Here is a 22,574-nt window from a genome sequence, read left to right as displayed (position 1 = left end):
AGAAATATTGGAAGAAGTTTAAGGAAGTTCACCGTTTCATTCTATATAATATATCCTTCTAATTCCAATATATAAAAATGTACTGACTAATCTTATGAAACTGATATTTAATATTAATTTAATCAAATGTATGGTAGTTTCATGTCTTAGTATTTTCAGACTATTAAAAGATCTTTGAAGCTGCTGTTTATAAATCAGACGGACCTCAAATTGAACCTATGAAATCCATTGAAAACAAAAAAGGTTGTAGAAAGCCATGGGCTGGTCGAAAGATCTGGAAAAAGCATGTAAGTGAGCCTTAATTTAGTCAACTATATTTCTTTATTTTTTTTATTGTTATTATTGCTTCTGAATATAAACCTTGTTTGTAAATCCTGCTGTCTGTATTTCAGTTATTGATTTATTTTTATCTACGTTTTATTTTGAATTTGTACTATAATATATATCATGTTCTATATTGCCTATGCTGCATTTTATTTTTCAATAAAAAAAAGGAGACTTTTTACTTTTTAATTAATTACACTTTTTACTAAAATATCTATTATAAAATAGAATAATACATTTTCTCCGTGCTGTTATAATTCATTTGGGAGAAAAAAAATATCTTGAGCTCTCATATGACAAAAAACTCACACATTATCCAAGGAGTCAACATAAGAAGGAGATAGAAAAAGAAAACGTGTTCTTCCCCCATCACTGATCCAAAGATAATGTTGATATCTCATTAAGGAAACACTTAACCCATGACTGGCTACATTATGCTTCACAGCAGAAACCAGTCAGACAAATAGGACTGAAAAAGTGTTTATTAAACCGATTATTTCTCTTTGTTTTACAACTGTGACGCTTAATTCCTGGAGTGAAAATAAGCGTTGTTTTTAAATTAGAGACAGGTTTTACTGTTTCAAAGTCCCAGATCTGTATGGAGAGCGTAGGAGGTCAATGAGACCTCTGTTTCTTCCTTCTATGCCCTTGAGCAAGGCTCCTGACGCTCCGAGGGGGACGTCCAGAGGGATAAAACTTGTGATTTTACCAAGTGTGTCTGTACAATGTGCAACTCCTCCTCTTTGCAAAGAGTCCCTGGAGCGCTAACTGTCTTGAAATCTTGCGTCATTGAAATGATTACATCTAAACTTGAAGCCATTTAAGCAGCCGCTACATCCAGGCTTCACAAGTCTGAACCAAATGTGTTTAATACAATTTAAGTAAAAAAAAAAAGAAAATGTTACTATTGAAATTTTAAATATTGTCATTGATATTTAAAATATCCTCAGAATTCATCAGAAAACAAGGCATCTCTAAAATGATTACCTCACTGATCAAAGCTGAATCAAATAAAAGGTGCAATCACAATGAACCAGAGTGAAAATAAATACAAAACACGAGGAAAAAGATCATTCGAAACTCTGTTCACCGTTACTGTCATCTTATTTTAGAGACATTTGAACGTGTGCGTCCGGTCCCGTCCATCAAAAAACGTCTCTGCTGCTGCTGCCATGGTTACCCCGACTCAGGAATGCCACCCTACCAGTCGGGGCCGCTCGCCTCACTCGATGAGGATCACAGCGATGCCAGCGGGGTAACCGGGGCTGAACCTCCCCGGTTACACGCCTCCCCCTCCCCCACTCCCCAGGAGTTCATCGTTACCGTTCCCCTTTTTTTACACCACACGGGTTATTATTGGCGCACAGCTGCGTCGGGGAGACATTTCTCAGCGTTCATGTTAGGTCACCGACGCAGGCACGCGTTGACATCTAGCAGCACCATGCACTTAAAACCAGTTGAGAACACATCTCTGGGGGGGGGGGTCTAGGAATGGGTTCATTTTTTGATCCAGATGTTTCTTCAAACATCCATTTTCTGTTGAGGCGCGAGTTCTTCTTCATAAAGTGCTTTTGCATCCTCTTACCATTAAAAATGTCACTTTTTTTTTTACCTTCTTTTTTATCCAAAAGAAGAAAGCTGGAGCATCTTTTGTTATAAAAACAACTATTTAAAATAAAGACCATTCTTCAAGGAGAGTCCCGTGTGCTCCGTCCATCTCCCGAGGTTTGGAGAGTAGAGGTGCTACTTCGTGTACCGTCCCAGACTAGACGTGGCCCTCAGCGGTTTCTTCTGGCCTTTGGGGAACTGCCGCAAAGCGAAGTCAAAGTTCGCCACCGTGGACATGGCATAGAAGACGTTGGCTTTGTCGGGTATGAGCAACTCTGAAAAACAGAAAAGAGAAGTCGTCAAAAGGGGCGCTTTCCCTTTTTTTTTCCAGCCTAACTTTCAACGATTCTTTTGATTCTGTCTCACTGACCTCGTTCCTGAGAGATGAGCTGAGTCAGGGTGAAGTCCTGCCAGTTCATGTGCTCAAGGTGATGCTTCTCCAGGGCCCTTCGGATCACCTGGGTAGTTTTGTCCTGGCTGGTCAACTATGAGAGGCAAAGAATAAAAACAGTGCCATTAAAAAACACACCTTAGTGAAGTCTTTGCTTGTGAAAGTCAACTATGCACCGCTTTGGCTTGATGCTCGGAGAGTAGAGTAGAAGTATTCAGATCCTTTATTCAAGTCCGCCTTCAGGCCAAAATGAGTTGTGCTGATCGTTACTTCACTTTCATGTTTGAGCTTCGCCGTGCAGAACGACGCATGTGCAGAGTTTGACACTCGACGGCTGTTTAATCTGCTGACGCGGGGGGGAGTTTCTCTACGCTCGCCTCAAAACTCAGTTCAACACGTGCGATGAACAGACATGATCTGTGACATCACAACTAGCTTCGAGCCCAATCACAGTCCAGCTTGCGACTTACAAAATGTGATGTGTGATATGGAAACCTGACGTCTACAGCGCACACACACACACACACACACACACACACACACACCATTTTTGATCATTAATATGTGTATGAAAAAAAAAAATATATATATATATATATATAGAATATTTATTTGTCTCTCCCTTTTTAATTGGAATTTAACTACTAAATTGTTCTGTATATTTAGATGTATTTTTAAAACTATATATTTTTTTTTTTCATGTTTTTAGACCTTTCATTTTCACTATTCCTTTCCCTTTTGCTATTCTCTGAAGGGCCAAGCTGTTAATCAACTGGGTTTGAACAAATCTTTTTACTTCACATAGACTTGACAATTAATCGATTCATTGAAATAATAACCAGCGGATTAATAGATAATGAAAATGTACAAGTACCATCAGTACAAAAAGTATGAAAAGTAAAAATTTGCTATCTTTGGATTTGAAAAAAGAACACAAAGTGGTGAAGATCTTGTATTTTGAAATCAGTGCTACTCACCAGGATGCTTTTGTACATGTTGCCGTTGTTGTGGCCCAGGTCCACGCTCACCCGCACGATACAGGAGTCAGCCACCTGGCGGTTGTACAGGGGCAGCGAGGTCATGGACACGGAGCGCTTGTGGTGGGAGGCCGGCGTGGGCTTCGGCCGAGCGCCACCGCAGAGATCAGCCCGGCAGGAGGAGGAGGAGGAAGAGGAGGAGGAGGAGGAGCTGGAAGGAGTGGGGGAGTCTGTGGAGGAAGCGGCGGAGGAGCAGGGGGAGGATGAGGAGGACAAGGAGGAAGAGAAGGCTTCGGACACATTGTTGCAAGAGCTGTGGAAGCACTGCGGAGAAGAAAGCGAGAGAAGGGATATCGATGAGCGCCGCTGGAAACATGGTGAAAACATTTGTAGTGTAGTGGAAAGTGAGACGAACCCTCCTGCAGCTCAGCTAAGCACCTGACCCACTGAACCTCCACTTGTTAGAGGGCTCGCGCTAGCTTCAATGGCTCTTTAGAGAGGATCTTTTGTGAAGGGAGATTACGCAGGTTTCCCGAAAACCATTCGGAGTATTATATTCCTTTTTAGAAATGCTTCGGGGCTTGTTTGACTTCTCCCCCCAAAAAAAAACCCAAGAAAGAAACAATTCTTTGTGAAGCGTAAATAGTGGACGTTGTGCTGAACACGGAGGCCCTATGGGACGAAGGCGTGTGCACAGCCGAGGACAAAAGTGTAGACGGCAAACAAGGTTTACCTGCATTCTGATGGAGCAGGCCGTGTTGGGGGAGGACAGATCCTCCATCTCGGACCCACTGGATCCAGAGGACGAGACGCTGATCTGGTCCGCGGGGACCTTTTTAGACCCGTCGCTCACCGTCAGGAGACTGAGGACAAACAAGTTCAACGTGAGATCGCATCAGAGACAAAACTCCACCATGATAATGCCGTTTCATACATGATCGTATCATATAATAGACTCTATTCTTATGTATTGACACGGCACACAGCAATTCACGCTCAAAACAATTGATTCCTTTCATGCTGAGACAATGCAAATACTGTTAGGACCGGACGTGGCTTGTGTGCGTTTGAACATTTGAATGCGACCGCAGCAGCATACTCACGAGGAGAGCTTCTTTGAGAGCGTGCGGTGGCTCCGGGAGGTCGGCGAGCACACGTCCAACGGAGGCTCCAGCTGTCTGGACAGGTCGTAGCTGTGAGACAAACGGAGATGAGAACCTACGATAGAGTTCCACCCACTGAGGACAACGTTGATCTTGATGCTAGTGTTCTTGCTGTAGGCATTTAACCCCTGAATAGTCTTCTCTACGGCCCAGTTGTGTTATCTTGTTGAAACATTAGTTGTGGTTTACTACGTTGTGGTAATCTTTTTTTTTTTTTAAACAGGCTCGATCAATCAGTTGCAAAATGTTTATGCTAACAATTCTTTACCAAGAACAGATTGCCCCAAAAATATTTAAATTGTTGGCATAATAATTATTGTGGCAGTGACTATTACTTCAATGTGTTTTTTTGGACATGTTTGAGATGGAAAAAATAGTCATTAATCAGGTAAATCTGTTGCTAATACTGGCATGAATCATTAACCAAGAAGGCAAATTTGAAAGTTATTATCCTCCTGATGACACCTAATGGGCGTGTCCACATTAAAGTGTATAAGAAATACTACATTTTCTTGGTCTTGAATACTTGTCAGCAGAGGTTTGTAACAAGAAGCTGAAATTACACAGTCGGTCTGATCTAGTTCTAAAAAAAGACTAACCTGCATATAAACTTTTTGATGTTTTTGTTTGCCCATTCGGTCATATATTTGTCTTGTTTCATTTTGACGTATCTAAAATGTTTTATTGATGTGTATTTAAAGGTTGTCTTTTATTTGACTCCACTTCACAGAAGAATATACCAAAGTGTACTTTCACTGTAAACGGACACTTCCACGCAGGATCGTAATTAAAAACTGTGGTTGGTTGAAAAAAACCAAAAAGACTTTCTCTGGTTGAGACCATCAGAGAGACCAACACACAGGAATCCTTTATTTTTGCTAAATATGTCGACAGACACGGTTTTGTTCTTATTTCCTTCTTTATTTTTTTATTTCTGGTATGTTCTGTAGATAGCGGACGACTTCTTGTTATCTCTTCAGCCTTTTTAATGCGTCGACAGATTTTATGAACTACGAATAACGAGCTGCATCACCACCAGAGTTAGGTCACAAATGTCAAACGAGTGCTTTCTTTATGACGGGGCTTCGACAGCGACGGCGCTAAATCTACGTCTCAACTGATAACAAGAACTGATTTGCTGATCATAAGTCAGGACTCAAAATGACAGGACATTGTGATTAATGTGTACCGCACCTAACAATGAAATTATTAAAGCAACACACCTTTATTTGTCCATTTTACTCTTTAATGAGAGATAAGGAATTTTTACCACGCATCCTTCAGATTATATATGAACTTTTGTTGGACTTTCTGCAGGCTTTCCTCTGCTTGTGATGCAATCACGGGCATGTCATGCGGAGGTGGAAATGAACCGGCTCACCTCTCCTGGTCGTTGAGCAGCTTGTGTCCCCGCAGCCAGGCAGCGATTCTGGGGTGATGGGGCAGGTTGTACTGGGAGCAGGACGCCTGCAGCACACGGATCTGTGACAGAACCTCAAACTCCTGCAGGGAGAGAGACAAGCAGAGTGTTAGAGATGTCCTGATTTACAGGTTTATCAGGTTTACGTGACCTGGAGCAACGAGGTGCGACATTTCAAAAAGTAGCCAACGCTGCAGTAAAGTGTTCCTTGATGAGATATGTAAATGTTCAAAAAGGTCTCTAGCTTTCAGCGTGTCATGTGCCGAGGAGCCGGCTGGAAAATGTCCCTCTCAGTTTACTTTAACAATGCAAATATACTGAACGCACCCAACTGCTCCATCATATAGTGCTGACAGAATGTTACACGGACACATTTGTACTTTCTTGACTACAATGGAAAAAATTAATAAATAAAAGGGGAATGCATAAAAGATGACACAAAGAGGAACCACTTACCCTCCTCCTCTTCTCAAAGTTTATGAGGCCACCCTGTCAAAAGAGAAATACTGATTTATTAACGATTCATTGGATCAGAAAATGAACAAAAACATCACCCCAATTTAGTATTTATAAGCAGTATATCAATGATTAGTACATGGTCTATAACACATTGCCATGTTTTAAGCATAAATAAGAACCTTTTAAAAAAAGTTTATTCAAGCATTTGTTTGCAACCCATGTGAATCATCCAGAACTGGTTAACTGTTTTATCTCATTACAATTATAAGGCCATAGAATTAGTATTTCAAAACAGCTTTATAAATTTTGCAGCAACTACAAAACTTCAATAAAAACCAAAGTAACTGGACTCTGCGTTTGTAATTTATGGATTTTTTTGTGTAGACAAAAGCACAAACCAGACAGCTAAAGCAATAAAGCTATATCAAGCTAGCTGGTGATATGGCCACTGTTAGCCTTAGCTAAAGCTAAAACTAAATGTCCTCATGGCTTTTAAAAGAACTCACATCTTGGTCATTTTATTCCACATCACTAAATGAGTCAGTAACTAAACAATGAAGGATTCAAAAAAATCCTCAACTAAACTCCTGCTAAAAGTAGCTAACGTTAGCTTAGCAGAACTCAGTAGCTGACATCTCTGCATTTGACTCGAGTCATGAAATTTGGTGAGGTAACGCTACCTCTAGATGACGTTTAAATGAATTAAAAAGGTAAAATAAACATATTGGTCTTTATATAGATATTAATTGTAGACCAGCAGACAGACACCTAGCAAAACAGAGTTTAAATACTATCTACGGATGCTAAAAAGGGGGATTAAAGTAAAGTTGATGACATATTTTACGGTACAGTACATGCCAAACTGTTATCAATGTCAAGCAGAGGGACTCAGGTTACTCAGGCCACATCAAGTACCTCCACTGTGTCCGGCAGAGCAGTGTCCAGCATGGTGAGGACGGTCAGATAGGTGCCCAGGTAAGGAACCAATCCACTGGAGGTGCTCTGCAGAGACACGTAAGCACACTACCCATTAGGGTTACAGCAGTAGTTTCCTGTGTCACTGCGTCTGGTTATTTGTGTCTTTTGAATCCAGTCATTAGCTTTTTCTTTTTTCCACTAAATGGGTTGAGTTTGAACGACATTCACACAAGATAAGTCCCAGTCGGACGCACTGTGGGCTCATGTTACGGCCCAGGAGAATGTGCGTATGACTCATAAAAGATCCCCATGTAGTCTATTATTACCGTCCTATAATCCTGGTGATCTGGGACCATCTGAAACTTGTTCAACACAGCGCGAGGGCTAAAGATAGGTTTGGGTATCTGCCATGCCAGAGACACTCTGCCCACACTGAGCGAAGTCATGCTCTCCTGTGGCTTTCAGAGTTATATGATATGGAATATTTCATGTGTCTTTTTGAAACTAAACACAAAAATTATCAAACTGTCAAACACTCCTGCTGTGAAACATTTGAAATGTGGCAGAAAAGGAAGGTTGCTTTTTCTTTCTCATCCTGTATGGCTTACCATCTGTCTTGGGATCGGACACCGCTTGGATATCTTTGGAGAACTTTTATCCACGGTCGCTTGGCCTCCGTCCTGTAGAAGTAGGTCAGACAGAGCTATATTCAGTTATGATGCAAACAAAAATAAAAAAAGGTATATAAACATTCATTTACATGCGTGCACACAAGCACGTACAAGGTGGACTTTAAATGAAGTTTGTTGTCAAACTGTAAACTGGCTTATGAAGCAAGTTCTTCAAGAGAAGAATAACACTTATTACACATTAACTTGGATATCCTGTTTAATCATTATCTTGCAAAAGGGAGGGAGGCCACAACTAAGCATTCTTTCTTAAGTCTTTGTGAGTAATATCTGTCAAAAACAGTGATTAGGCTTTAAGCAAATGCATGAGTGACTGTGTTCACAAAGATAAAAATCCTCCTTATTATTAATAAAAGACACCGCCTGAATACAACCACATTGAAAAGTGAAAGAGAGGCGTGTACAATTATTCCCCTTTGAATGTTTTTGTGAAGCAGTAAATACTAGTGAAGGTTACTCGGCTGTTGAATGCGGAGAATACAGGTCTATCTACTGTACTCTATTGACTTTAGAGCCCTTTCACTGTAACTAGACACAAGTGGCCTCTGACTGAAAGAGGCTTCATAAAATAAAAGAGGGAACACGGTGTGCTTGAGGCCTCTAGTTTCCCATTAACGCTCTGTTAAACAATTCTGTAAATATTAAACTCAAAAATGAATGAGAAACGAAAGAAATTCATGTGAAGAGGAAATTCATTACCAAACATGTTTTCAATATGGGAAACGTTCTTCGTAACGTGTTATTTGTATTGTTCATACCCTGTTGTGTTTATGGTCACAAACATCTATATAACTACAAAAGTATTATCTATACCTTTTCACCTCAGAAAAAGTGATATTACCAAATCAAAAGTTGTAACATTTACACACTAACTACAAGGAGTTTAAAAGGCTTTGGCTATTATAATCCAATTAATCTACTTTATAGCTGGCTAACATTGGCGTGCGACGAACATGCATGTAGCAATTGTGGACGAACTCCCTTATACAAGTAGGTTAGCGAGCTTAGTAGCTAAGTAGCATAGAGAGAAACTCTTAGACAATTACTATGTGAAGCATCCTGCAGTCATAATCAAACTACTCTTAAGCTATATTAGTGTGCTAGCTAACGTTACTGTTGTTGCTAGCATAACTAAGAGCTTATATACTCTGAAATGTCCAAGTATATATACATTGTGTGTATATATATATATATATATATATACATATACATATATATATATACACACACACACACATATAATTAGATGGTAATTATGATAAACAAAAACTGTTAAATTATGATTTTGTAAAAATACAAATTGATATTTGGAGAATAATTAGGAAAATGGTGTGTATATATTAGCAACATGAACCCTTGATTCTGATGAGGGTTATTTTGTCCATCAGATTAACCTAATCATAGTCACTGTTAACACAACCTATCTTTGTGTGCAACTCGTGGTTTTCTTCTCACCTCCACCAGGAGCTCTCTGTTGGTCAGAACACAGTTCTCATCAGGGAAGGTTTCCCAGAGGTTATCAAACGTGGCCATGCTGTCCCTACAACAAGATCAGAGACAATGTATAAGTAACTATGCAGCAACTTAGTCCAAAACCAGGTACTTTAATAATCAACTATTATACAACTGTACTTGGTCCTCGACCAGATGTTTACACCACAAAGAGAACAATATGAAGTTATGCTTCAGTTACCCGTGACATTATAATGGCTTACTGGATTGTCCATGACCCTGCTTCAAGTAGAATATACGTAACCAAAAGGCAAGGACATTTGCTGACTTGCACTGTCTGTGACATTGAATTGCACTTAATGAGGGTTCAATGTCCTCATTAAAAGGACGATTATGTAGAACAGAATATGAATGTAACCATAGAGATGGGCAACACTTTGAAATGGCTATAACCCAACCCTACCTGCTGACAGCAGCCCAGGTCTTCCTCAGCCTGTAAACTGCATTAGACTGAAGGGCCGACAGGATCGCCTTGAGAGAGGAGAAGTTCTTCAACCGACGACAATCCTGCAGAGGAAACAACTTGCTCTCAATGGATTCACTTCAAATCAAATAGTAATGGTACCCGTGCTTTGTGTTGATCACCGTTCTCCTTTTATAAAGGAATTTGACTGACCTGGGCTACTCCGATCCAGCTCTCTATGATGCGGGCCCTTTGAGCTGGTGTAGTGGGAGGCCGGCGGGAGGAGGTGGGGCTGGAGGTGGCGTCTGTCGGCCGGCAGAGCAGGGACATGATGACCTGGTTGGTAACGGCGTTGAAATGTGCAACGGTGGCTCGGATGGTTGGCGACATGTTTTCCTTCTTGTCTCTTTGTGACCACACACAGCCCAGACACTGGTATGGCACCACTTTGACAAACAGAGCCTGAAACGCCATGATTCCCAGTGAGCTGCCTTGAATCATCAATGTTAAACAATAGAATTGTGGAACATTTGAAAATAAATTTGACCACGTACGGAGTCCGTTCGGGTGAGCTGTTCGGCAATGGCTCCAGTGGAGAAATCCATGATGCCACCTGGATCCAGAGAGTGTTCCCATCCCGAATCCTCATCACCAGAACCCTCCTCATCTTGCTCCATGTCTGCCGGGTCAGGACTCACATTTGTCTCGACTTCTGCTCAAGAAACACACAGATCAAGAAAATAGTGAGCCTGGCTTTTTGCAGGACGATTTGGCATGATGGCCCGTGGGCAAAAAGCCTTATCATTTTTGGTCATGTCACGTTGGGGAGGGTCACCTTCTATCTGCAACCTCTTGAGCAGGGCCTCAGCTTGCCCAGCCAGCGAGCTGAAGTTGGGCTGGCTGCGCATAATGTTGTGAACTGCGGAGCTGATCCTCAGGTGGTCCAACAGCAGCCTGAGAGCCGGGTGCAAAGGAGGATCCCTGAAGTCCTCGCTGTACTCATCCAACCATGTCTGGACAAAGGCCAACAGAGGGCTGAGGAGGCAGTGGAAGAATCATCACAGTTTAACTATTTAAGCAACACTTTAAGCCACAGTGACGTAATAATAACACAAATATTAACTGGATAAGGGTTCAAGCACACTGTAAACTGAAACAGAAGTCATCCACCTACCTCCTGTAGCATTCACTGTCCAGATCGGAGATAGCATTGTCTCTTTTGGGAGAAGAAAAAAAAAACAGACTTTCAAATTAATTATTATTTACTCCCGTCTTGGAGCCATCCTAAGCCTGATCCCGATACATGCCCACCACAGTCTAAAACCGCTGTGTGCATAATTGTTGTTGTTGAAAGCCTCAGGATAATGAGCACCTGCTATGTGCTTATTACGACATCAAAGCAGGCAAGAGATGGTCGCCTTGTCAGGGAAACAATGTATAAAAAGATCCTGACGCAACATGGTGACTTTGCATGTGCGACAACCCAAGTTGTTTTCCCAGAATCTAGCACAACGGAGATGGTTCTTCACCATGTTTGAAAAGGAGCCTGAACTTTCTGATCGGGGGAAGATAACCAGAGAAAGAGGCTAAGCTATGCTAAACCGTTAGCATTTGGTAGTGGCTGAAAGATTAATAGTAGCTTAACCCAAAGGAGAGAGAAACTGAAGCAGATTGAGTGTAAATTCAAATTTCAATGAGTGAGAACTGAAATAAAATGTATCATCAAGCTAACCATTAAAGGCATAATTTGACATTTTGAGAAATACGCCTATTCGCTTCCTCGCAGGGAGAGGATGGACGCTCTCCTGTCTGTAAGCTAAATATAAAGCTACCGCCAGCAGCCAGTTAGCTTAGCATAAAAAATTGAAAAAGGGGGAAACATTTAGCCAGTAACAATATCAACCTACCAAAACCTAAGTAGAATGAAGCTAACCAATTATTGTCATACTTTGGACCATTTTCAGTCTTTGTGCTAAGCTAAGCTAACTTTTGCTATTTACTATACACATGAAAGTGGTATCAATCTTTTCAGCAATCTTTTCCAAAAAGACCAAAAAGGAGTGATCATACCTCTGGAACAGCAGCTCTATGAGCTTCGAGGTACCAGTGAAGGTTCTGTATGTGGAGAGGAAGATCCTGCCGTAGTCCTGCTCCTGGCTGCCGGGGTCGAGGAGGTGGTTCACCAGGAGCTCCAGGGTAGCAGCCTTCAGACGGCGCACCTTGCAGGTTCGGTAGTGCACGAAAGCGCAGCATGGACTCTCTTCACTGGGGTCGGGGTCGGAGGGGACGGGCTCCCGGCGCAGAGTGACCCCATAAACCGCTCCGTCCTCGAACTCCTCGCCCCACTCCTGCACTGGGTTCTGGGGGTGGCAGAGGTGGGAAATAATGTTTGTGTGGCTGCCAATCAATGTCCTGCTTGTGTCCTAAAAACATACAGCTATGGGTCAAAACACCAAATATCTATTTATCTGGGATTGTTATCGGTCAAAATAGTGGGGTCAGAGGTTGGACCGTGAGAAGGTAAAAAAAACAGCCAGGTGAACCAACACAAACAAGTGACTCGACATCCCACTGAGACTCACACTAATCCCATGTGAGCTACAACGATTGTGCAATATTTGCTACGGGCCACTCGTACCCATCATTTCGGGCCTAGAACGACTGCACAAACAGTTTAGTGTGTAATGATAATAATCATCAGATGCTCATTTCCCTGCTACACAGCCATCTGAAATTTCCCAGAATTTTGTAGGTTCATAGGAGTGTTTATGGACAAATAGAGGACTATCAAAGGTTGCATCAAATAGAACACTGAAGCAAAAAATACCACGACATAAGCAAGACTATCAGCGAGTTTCATCATCAGTCGTCCTCCAACGACCAATACAAAAAAAGAGCCTTAGAGGTTTGGACAGGCTGTTGCTACAGCACCAAGTGTCGTGATATTGTTCAGACACACGGTTTCTTTCTTTAGGTCGGACCTTGTTTGATCTCAGCGAGAGCTATCAATCAGTGTTTGAGCGGTGGCTCCTCCAGAATGCTTAACAGCACTTGACACGGCATACACAGGGGAACGGGGTTGCAGAGCGCCTCGTTCAGGCTCCCAGATTATGTGAAGTATAACAGCTGCGACACATAATTTGTGAAGACTGAAGACCAGCTGCATTATTAGGTCACTGCTGGCAAAGCAAGGTAACAAAACTTAAATGATGTCTCTGTCAAATTAATTCATTTGTTGGTCTTTGTGGTTTAACTTTTCATCATCAAATCAAATTAAAGTGGGACATACTGCAGGACACAAGATATGCACTCAAGCCTAAAGACACTCATAGCTGCCATCTTTACCATCATTAAAGCAACAGCCTGACTTTTTGTTTCTAGTATGTGAGAGAAGGTCCAAAAAAATGCAGGATCCTATATTTCCCATGATGCAACTTGTGTGTCAAATCAGATTTTCCGTTTTCAGTTTACAGTACAATTTAGATTTTGCATAAAATACCACAAAAATAGAAAATATTTTTGTTGAATTTTGAGAATTGCAGTTTCATTTTTGCACTCTAAAAAACAAATGTGTTAGACATCAAGCCATTTTTAGAGTTCAATATTTTCAGAAATGTCACTTCTAGAGCCATGCAGTTTGGTAAGGGCACAGACAAAATGGTGTACAGCAGATCTAAGTGATTGAAAGGCACAAGCAGATGTCATATTTTTCATTACTGGCCCGTGGATTTGGAAGACAAAGTGTAAAATGGGAGGTTTTGGGTCCCCAGGCAGTCCCTCAAAGTATGGGCATTTAAATAATTGCAGTAGTTGATTGATGTTCCAAATTTCAGGGGATCTTACGGAAACAAAATTTGGGAAATAGCAAGTCAAGGTTGCAATTGTTGCCATTTTGAGATGCCAAAATTTTCAATGTGGACTCATTCCTATAGGAACATGAATATTTGTGTGAAATGGGGAAGTTATGTGTCTGAAGATATTGAATCCTGAAAATGGCTTCCCGTCTAAGACCTTTTTTTTAGGGTGCGTAAATGACAACAGTCCCAGTTTGGTCTCAAAATGTACAATGTAAAGAAAAACTACCTGATTTGACATTCCACTCACCCTGCCTGCTGAAAGCCCACAGCTTCAAAACATTTCAATCCCAAAGATAACCCTGATGACATCACCGTGACATCATCGGGGTTATTTTCTCCCAGCTGTTTTCACAACAAGTAAACTAAACATGACTAAAAATCAGTCGGGGTCCCTTCAAATGCCTCATGCGTTATATAATAATAACAGCAGGACTCAATGACAGGTCTTACATGACTCCAGTGGTTAACACCCAAATGATTCACAGATCTATAAAGATGCCCTGGAGTGAAAACAACCAGACGTTCAATATTAGTTCATATGCTGTATTTAGAATAGAAAATCAATGGTGTCATGAGCTGTTAGATCTGAATTATTCCATACAAATACACATCTTCTGCACAATATGTGCAAACAGTCAGGAGAAGAGAGAAATGGCCTGCTCTCACAGCAATCATTTAAAGTCAGTCATCTTGATGAGAGGACTCACATCCTACATATGTAAATGATCATTTAAATGACTTTGTGCAAGGAGAGAAGTCTCAGGCTGCCGTGTCGGCCGGTGCCGACAAGTACCACACAAAACCCCATTGTCTCCCACAGCTTGTTTGTTCGCTGCACAGATGCGAAACTGTGCATTGTGTCTATGGTGGTACCAAGCACTGCACTTACAGCCAAGTCTACAATCAGAAAACGTATCCATGAAGATGTGATTGTGTTGCCTCTGCAGCATTAAATATGAAGGAAAAGGCAGATCATGGAGACAGAGTTAAACAAATGGAAGTTAACACAGTCAGTTTGTATTAACCGCTGACCCGCTGACCCATGACGTATTTTAAATATCAGTTATGTTTCTTCCCAGCATTCTTCATTGTTACACAAAATAAAGTTTTTACTAAAAACACACTTCATTTACAGCTAATGTTATTGCAAATTTAAAAATCAAGCTAAGATTATTTTTTGTTGTTGTGCAGAATATTGATTTTACCCAGATGGCAAGGATTCTCCAGAACAACATTAAATGTTTCTTAAAAAAATAACTTCTGGGTGTTTCAAACATTGACATGTATTCAGTTTTCAGGGCAGGAAAAGTATGCTTAGGTCTCAAATGTAATGGTAATACAAACTGAGGTTAGACCTTCTGCAGCTCAAGTGCAAACAGCTGATTCCCACTCAAATGTCATTTACAGAGATTTAAAAAAAAGAAAAAAGTATTTAAACATGAAGAGTAAGATTGAACTAAGTAGGACTTGTAGACCCAAATACCTCCTCACATATGAATCATAAAAGCACCATTTATTCCATTACAGAGTCCCTGACTCACCCTGATTGGCTCTGTTGGAAATATATTACACAACAAGAAACGTTTAGCTGACTTCACTTCTGGATCATATCTAGTTGTCTTACCATTGTCAGCTCCCATTTCCCCATCTCGTCCGGTGTCCTAAGGAGCGCTGCTTTCCATCTTGACAGGAAGAGTTGGACTGAAGGAAAAAAATAACTTCCACCTCGCGAGACAGTGAGTTTATGGCTGCATCTTGATATAATAAAACCTTATTTTTGGGGGGGGGTTAAATATCTTGTTTGGAACTACATCGATGCGCCTGTATTACAATCATGAAAGACGACTGCTGCAAAGTATTCGCTACATTCTCATGCGTGCATAGAAAGGTGGCGGGGCTGTTCCCATGTGACGGGTCCTGTGGAGGGAGCGAGAAGCTAGACGAGGTCTCAACTGCTCCGGCTCGTTCTCTCTCCTTCCTGCTGACTGTCGGACTGACGCTCACCGGGCTTTGTGGTGGGAGGCGGCTCTCTGCGCCGAGAGATCGACTGTAGGAGGAGTGAGAGGAGGAGGTGTGTCTGGCTGTGTGTTTGTGTGGGAACAGGCCCAGTCCCAATGTCCCCCCTAACGCTTTAACACCCTGAACCCTCAGGGACTCACTGACGTCACCTGGTAAGTGGTTGAGTGGTTGAGTGTGAGAGCATATAGAGGTAATTTCAAATAATCTATTTACTCGTTTTTGTCACAACAGCTTCAACGACAAAAATAAATACTTGCTGAATAAATAAATAAGTATCCTCTGATTGTGTTTTTTTTGTTCCATCTTTAATCCTTAATGTTTCTGTGTAAATGTAATATTCCTGGCTGAACACACCTGTGCCGTCCTCTTTGTTTATCTTTTTTTTTTTACGTCTCCATGCTTCCACTGGTTACCCCATGTTTAATGTCCCATTGCAATGAATTGTGGGTAATTCCCTTGGGCAAAGTCTGCATCTAATGCTGACTTACGGAAAGGGTTCATAAAGGACTCGAAATGTCTGCGAGAGACTTAAACACTCAACGACATATTAGGCGAGAGGCACTTTACTGGTCTTTTCACTGTCATTTTCTTTGATATGCATAAATTAATATTACTTACACTTCGATGGCGATCGCAGAAGAAAGTAAACCCTATAAACAAACTACTCACCACCGCTGGCGTGATAACGTTCTGTATTGTCATGTAGCAACTTGTTAGCAACCGCCTTTTTTAAAAAACATGTTAAGGCTTCACCAGAAGAGTATTTACTGAAGTATTTTATGCCATAGAACAAAATGTTTTAATCTCTTAAATTTGTGTTAACCACAGGCCATATTTCAGGTATCTAAACAAAACACAAAAAAAATATTCAAAAAACATGTTGACTTCCAGACGAGGGAACCAGAAGTGCAAAAATGCTGACTCGTTTCCGTGTTTTATGACTCATTCCTGCAGCACTCTATTGTCGTCTCAGGTTTCAAAGCTAAAGTGTGGGGAATATCTTATTCCCTTTTGCAGAGAGTTAGACGAGAAGATTGATACCACCCTCATGGTCGTACGGTACAAAAATACAGCAAGCAGCAGCCATTTAGCTTAGCTTAGCATAAAGACTGGAAACAGCTAGCCCCAGTTGAGAGGTAGGCTACATGCTAACCACTGGTTTCTCTATTTAACCGGCGATGTTTGGAAAAGCCATGAGGTCTTTTTTAAAACACTTACTGTTCCTACCGGATAGATTTATTACAATATTCCGTCACCTGTCCGAAAAAAAAAGATTTCTAACCTGTTACCCAAGTTGCGACTGTCACAGATCCTGATAGATAGCAGGCTACCATCTTTGTTTTCATTTTTGTATTATTCAGCAAACTAAATATTTTTAATCCAGATGGTAAGAAGAGTCTTTGTAGATTCTGGAAGTAGGCCAAAGTATTTTCAAAGCTGCTAGCTGTAGCTTCTTATTAAGCGTATTATTACAATTCAAATATCCAAAAGCAGCTTATACAAAGCAGTTCAATTTTGTTCCAACTCAGTGAAGTGCAAGATTAAAGTTTGCTTAAATGCATCAATGATAATGATCCGACAACATAATATATTGACATGCATTCTGCATAATGAGTACTTTTACTTTTGATACTTTTGGGTCAAGCTGAAATGAAAAAAGCCTCTTTGACCCTTTTAGATCACATCCCCGGTCGTGCTGTACACCAATACATGCTTGTACAAAATGATCAATTTCTGCCTATTTTATTTCTAAAAATCCAAATGATCTTTTATTCATGTAAAACCAAAGTATGCTTACGTGAGCTAGTACTAACCAACTCCAACTATTAACATCATAGCATCCATCAATCAATCTGAAACTTTTAGTGATAAGGGAGGTGTGTCTGGAGCCACAGTTCTTTGTTGCCTCATATCACGCTACATTCTAAGCACGCCCACTTTTTAGCGGTCCAATCAAATGTGAAGGATGTGATTTAAATACCTTGTGTAACTTTACACCGCTCAAATATTCAGTCTCATTGGATAATATGTCACAGTAGCCTACCAAAGCTAAAGATGCTCTGACTTCCATTTAATTGTAAATATTATTACCGATACTTCTGTACTTTAAGTTTTGTAAATGTAAATGGCGTACTTTCATAACTCCACCACTGAACTTGACACAGGAGGTCTCCACCTTCACTGAATAGTCCATCCTCAGAATGGAAAATCCTGCTTGTAGGTACACGTCCTACACTGAGATTCAAAGAAAGCACAAATAAACTTTCCTCCTTCGGTAGATGAATGTGAAAAGAAACCCTGCACATCATTCTGCACGGTGGAGCTCAAACATCCGAGTGAAGCAACAAAAAGCGAAACACATTTTTGAGTGAAGGGGGACTTGTTGCTGACGAACCCAAAGGATGTCTCAATGCACCTTTCCATAGTTAAAGTTGTTTTAGGTGATGGCATCAGCTAAAAGTGTGAATGTTCTGCTCTCCGGCTTCTTGAGATACAAGAACACAAGCACAGACAAATGAATGAAGGTTTAAAGTGAGAAAACGTTGTCAGGATCATGTAACCGCTCCCTCGAGTGATCTATAACACTGATAAGATAACAGCAGATACCTGGGAGATCATGATCAAGCTGCAGGAGTTTGAAATACAGCAAATAAAGACGCTAACCAGCTGATCAATATTAGGGATTTATATGGGATTTATTACATTTTTCCTCTTCAAACTATGAAAATCACACTATTGTAAGACCCAGGTTGCCTATGTGTGTGTGTGTGTGTGTGTGTTGGTTTCAGGTAACAACGTCACAGTCTGGCTTTTCCAAGAAAGTGAAAACAAGCTTAACTTTCCTATGGAAGACGGCGGCTCCTTCCTGAATGCAACAAGGACATCAAACGCTAATGCTATTTTAAAATGCTAATCTAGTTAAGATGTGGATGTCCTCGTCTCACCCAGGGAACCACTGAACCATTGAGCTGCACGGGAAAGTTAGACGAACGTGTAATGTTTTGTATACTCATGCACCGCACGCACAGGGGTCATAGTTAAATCTTTTGTATTCACAATAGCACTGACACAACTGGCAAAAGAGACATTCATGTTTCCCATTTACCTGCCGCTGACGTGAACCCTCTGATGCCAATAGGTGTGGTTCATCCCCCTCGAGTGCATTTCATTGTTGACAGCGCCGGTGTCATATGTTAATTATCCCGTTTTGACACCTACACCTGCTATTAACAAGTCATCTCTGAGAATAGAATGTATCAAATATATTGTAAGCTCAATTGAAGGTCATTTCCCAAGGTGTTAGCAGACATAGCTTATTCTGATTCTGGTGTTATGAAGCTTTTTCTGCTTAAAACAGAGTCAATCCAGTTTGTTTTTCCTGTAAGTTTGAACATTATCAGTCGAGTTGAAGGACAATTTTGGCATTACAGTCACGCTAGCGGCTCTGTGAGGCTGTACTTAAGCACATCAGTGTTTCAAGCTAAATGCTACGGTCAGTGCACAAACTTCAACAATGACAATGCTAACATACCGCGTTCACAGCTCTTAGTTTAGCAGGTTAGCATGCTAACATTAGCTAATTAGCACTGAAAACACAAAGTGCAACTGGGGCTGATGGGAGTGCCATTAGTTTTGCAGGTGTTTGGTCGTAATCCAATGTTTTGGACAAATTGAACAATTTCAATTCATGGCAATTCATCCTCAGGGGAACAGGAATGTACCAACTTTCATGGCAGTTCATCTAATAGCTGTTAATGCACTAGCTAAATAATAAAAAAATAAAAATGTTAACATCATGTTGACGCTTGAGGAATCTCAGGGGATCACCAAGGTGAGTAGAATTCATCCTCTGAGGACCATGAATGTTAACATTTCATCCAATACTGTAACTGTTGAGATATTTCAGTGGTTGACCACTCAACTCCTAAAAGCCACGTGGCTAGCTAAAAACGTATGCTACGTACTACGCAATCTGCAGACATTTAACTGTATGACACAATCCAACCTCTGCATGCCGTCTATCAAGAGCTCTTCACATTGTGTAGCTCCTGAGCAGCAGCCCACTGGACATTACAATCTATTTCAATCTCCACTTTTGTTGATAGCAATGATTGGGCCAAAAATGTGCATTTATTATTACTCTCAAGAAGTGTTGGACAATGAATACAAACTACAAAATCTCAGACAATTCGGAGACTTTGGTCTCTGGGTTTAGGAATTCAAAGACTTCAGTTCAAGGCTGACGCACGGTGATTACAGAAGTGGTGAGGAATGCAGACGGACTTTTTTTTTTTTTTTTTATCAACACAGCTCAAGAGACAAATACCTTTTGAAACTCTGAGCATTCATGAGTCTCATGACGGCGGCTTGCCTTCAGGGCACAGCACAGACATACAAGTATGTTCTCTGATCGCGCGTTCATCGCTTCAGCACATTTGGATCTGACTAAATTAAAATGGAACAATTTGTTCTGAGTAGCCACAATACAAATGTAACACAAACTAATTCTCTAAAGCTAGAAAAACAAAAAATAATGAAGGTGGCAGTGGTGGCCTGAGGTTAGAGCTTGTGACCGTGAGGTCGTCAATTCAATCCCTGGGAATGTCTGGATAAAAGGGGCGGGGAAAGCTTGCCCCCTCCCTTGTTACCACCACTGAGGTGCCCTTGGGCAAAGTGCTTAACCCTCAACCACTCAGAACAGGATGTCTGGATATGATCAGGGCGTTCCTCACAAAAGAGAGGCTTCAGTGAAACTTCCTTAAAGGAATAAAGGTCAAAAGAAATGAGCAGTCCAACAATTTTATGGCCCCTTTTAGATTGCTTTTATACAAGCTAAAACATGTACCAGCAGGTGAAAAGAGGTCAAACGTGACTCAGATAAAATGTACCAACCTTCCTCTAACATAAAAATGCTGGAAATGTAAACACACCGAGGTATCACACTATTGTTCAGGGTTGCCAGGGCGGCAGGGGGCACATATCAAGTGCATACCAGGCCGCTCTCAAGAACTCCACCCCTCCTGCTTGATGACTCAGCCACTCAGGCCGTTCAGGTGTTCTCCATGGAGACTGGAATGAAAGACACCCTTCACCGCGTCCTCTGACGCAAAACCGAAAACTGCATCTTTTGTGACTCAACTGGACGAATAATGGCTCTGTCAAACAAAACGAAATGAAGCCACAGTGCCCGCGGACATCGGTGTTGCTGATGAGTCATGCTGTAGTCCTTTACTGCGTCGATGGGAGTTATCGCGCAAAGGTTTAAAAAAAATAAAAAAACGTGACCTTTGGGAGAGGTGTGGCACAGTGGGATAGAAAAGCTACACAAAGAGATTGATTCCTGGAACACAAATAAATACCCACAATAAAAGTGGGTAATGTTTCTGAAAAGTAATCTCTCAGTTGTGTTCACAAAGAATAGAGTTGACCCCCCAAATGCAGTCAAGAGGTCAGACAGTGTTTTTGCCTCGTTCTCTTGGCAAATATGTTGACTCAGTACTGTCGGGTTTTGGTGCGCCGCTGCTGTTAAACTGGTTTAATGGCGTCACTCGTGTCCCCGCTGTCGCTGTTCTTATGTCATTTGCACATGTGGTGTCGCCAATTCACCCGTCAGCAATTTAGAGTCTCCGACACACCTGACCAACATGCCGGCACAGAGTTAAAGTGACAGTAGCGTCCACGCATCAACGCATGTGACCTACTTGTTGAGGAGGTGCTGATAGGAGTCTTAGAAAGGTGGTTGTGCTCTAAGCAGGGCAGAACTTTAAATAGATTACACACTCCACCTCATGGGCAATAGTAGAACAGCACGAAGCATTTTAAGGCTGTTGTTACGCCGCGTGTGTTATATGTTAGTATTCATTGTAACTATACATTTTATATCTCGTACGCGTTTTTAGGTTTATTGTTGTTTTGTTGTATTCTAAAGCACTTTGTACCTTTGCTTTGAGAGGCACTGTATATATAAAGTTATGCTGAGGCAGATGAGTGCATCTTGTGAAATGTACTGAAGCTATGGGGTTAACTAAAAAGAACAAAAGGATTCTTTAATAAATGGATTAGGGCGGTCACTTTTTATTAAAACCTATACAAATTGGAATTCAAATTCATACTCTATATAAAAGGTGAGAGGCAGAGCCTTGTACTCCAGTAAAGGGGAGTTCGGAGCCTACTTCATTTGAAGCTTACGGTTCAGGACATTTTTGTCATGTATTTTGAATAATGTAATCGATTGGTGGCTTTTTGGGAGATAATTCTTGCTGTAAAAATGTTAAAGTTGGCATATGGTCAATAAAAGCACAAATATCAAGGTCAGTACGTCCATCTTCATTACAAAAGATTAAACTTATTCATTAGAATTAATTTAATTTGACCATCGCAGTCCATAATGTAGTTTAAGCTTTCTTCAGTTAGGTGAAAAAGTTCATGCTCAGAGTAAAGACTCATTCGAGTTAGACTGACCGTTCTGTTAAAGACTACAGGACTACAAATCCCAACATGTATCTGCATCTCACTAAGAGCAGTACCTCTTATTGGAAAGGACAACATTTACAGGACAAGTTATTTTTCTGTAGACATTTTAAGACTGTTTGTAGACTGAGAAATTGATCATAATTATATATTTGTGCAATCTTACTGTGTCAGACCAGAGCTTCACACAGTTAGTTACAGCTTTAATACCTGTACCCCAGATGGGAAGCTTGTGATTGAGGACTGAACAATCACGTATAATCTCATCTAACCATTAGTTTCCTCCAACAGGTGATTCGGTGACATGGGGGAGAAGTCCAATGCCCATCAGGGGGCATCGATGAAATGAAAACAAAGCAGACT

General features: G+C 41.1%; 1 protein-coding gene across 1 annotated transcript; it reads right to left on the bottom strand.

The window, feature by feature from the left end:
- Positions 1-859: 859 nt before the first annotated feature.
- LOC306709764 (ral guanine nucleotide dissociation stimulator-like 1) lies at positions 860-15,718 on the bottom strand. Its single transcript, XM_079178038.1, has 17 exons — positions 15,346-15,718; positions 11,935-12,224; positions 11,039-11,080; positions 10,700-10,899; positions 10,419-10,576; positions 10,078-10,326; positions 9,865-9,968; positions 9,405-9,489; positions 7,869-7,940; positions 7,258-7,344; positions 6,340-6,372; positions 5,845-5,966; positions 4,404-4,493; positions 4,034-4,163; positions 3,301-3,624; positions 2,303-2,417; positions 860-2,207 (listed from the first exon to the last, which is right to left on the bottom strand). Exons 1-17 carry the CDS (start codon positions 15,367-15,369, stop codon positions 2,068-2,070), a joined length of 2,265 nt encoding a protein of 754 aa, XP_079034164.1. The 5' UTR covers positions 15,370-15,718; the 3' UTR covers positions 860-2,067.
- Between the last annotated feature and the right edge of the window lie 6,856 nt (positions 15,719-22,574).

Source organism: Pholis gunnellus (assembly GCF_910591455.1).
Source record: "Pholis gunnellus genome assembly, chromosome: 17".
Taxonomy (NCBI): Eukaryota; Metazoa; Chordata; class Actinopteri; order Perciformes; family Pholidae; genus Pholis; species Pholis gunnellus.
Note: the sequence above shows the minus strand (reverse complement) of the source record. Positions and strands in the feature narration are given on the sequence as shown.

What these genes read in the sequence shown, in the direction of transcription:
- LOC306709764 (XM_079178038.1), bottom strand. Translation starts at nt 15,369, where the DNA reads ATGGGGAAATGGGAGCTGACAATG. An exon ending in GGAAATGGGAGCTGACAATG is followed by an intron (nt 12,225 to 15,345) that starts GTAAGACAACTA and finishes TGCCACCCCCAG; the next exon opens with AACCCAGTGCAGGAGTGGGG. An exon ending in ATAGAGCTGCTGTTCCAGAG is followed by an intron (nt 11,081 to 11,934) that starts GTATGATCACTC and finishes TTCTCCCAAAAG; the next exon opens with AGACAATGCTATCTCCGATC.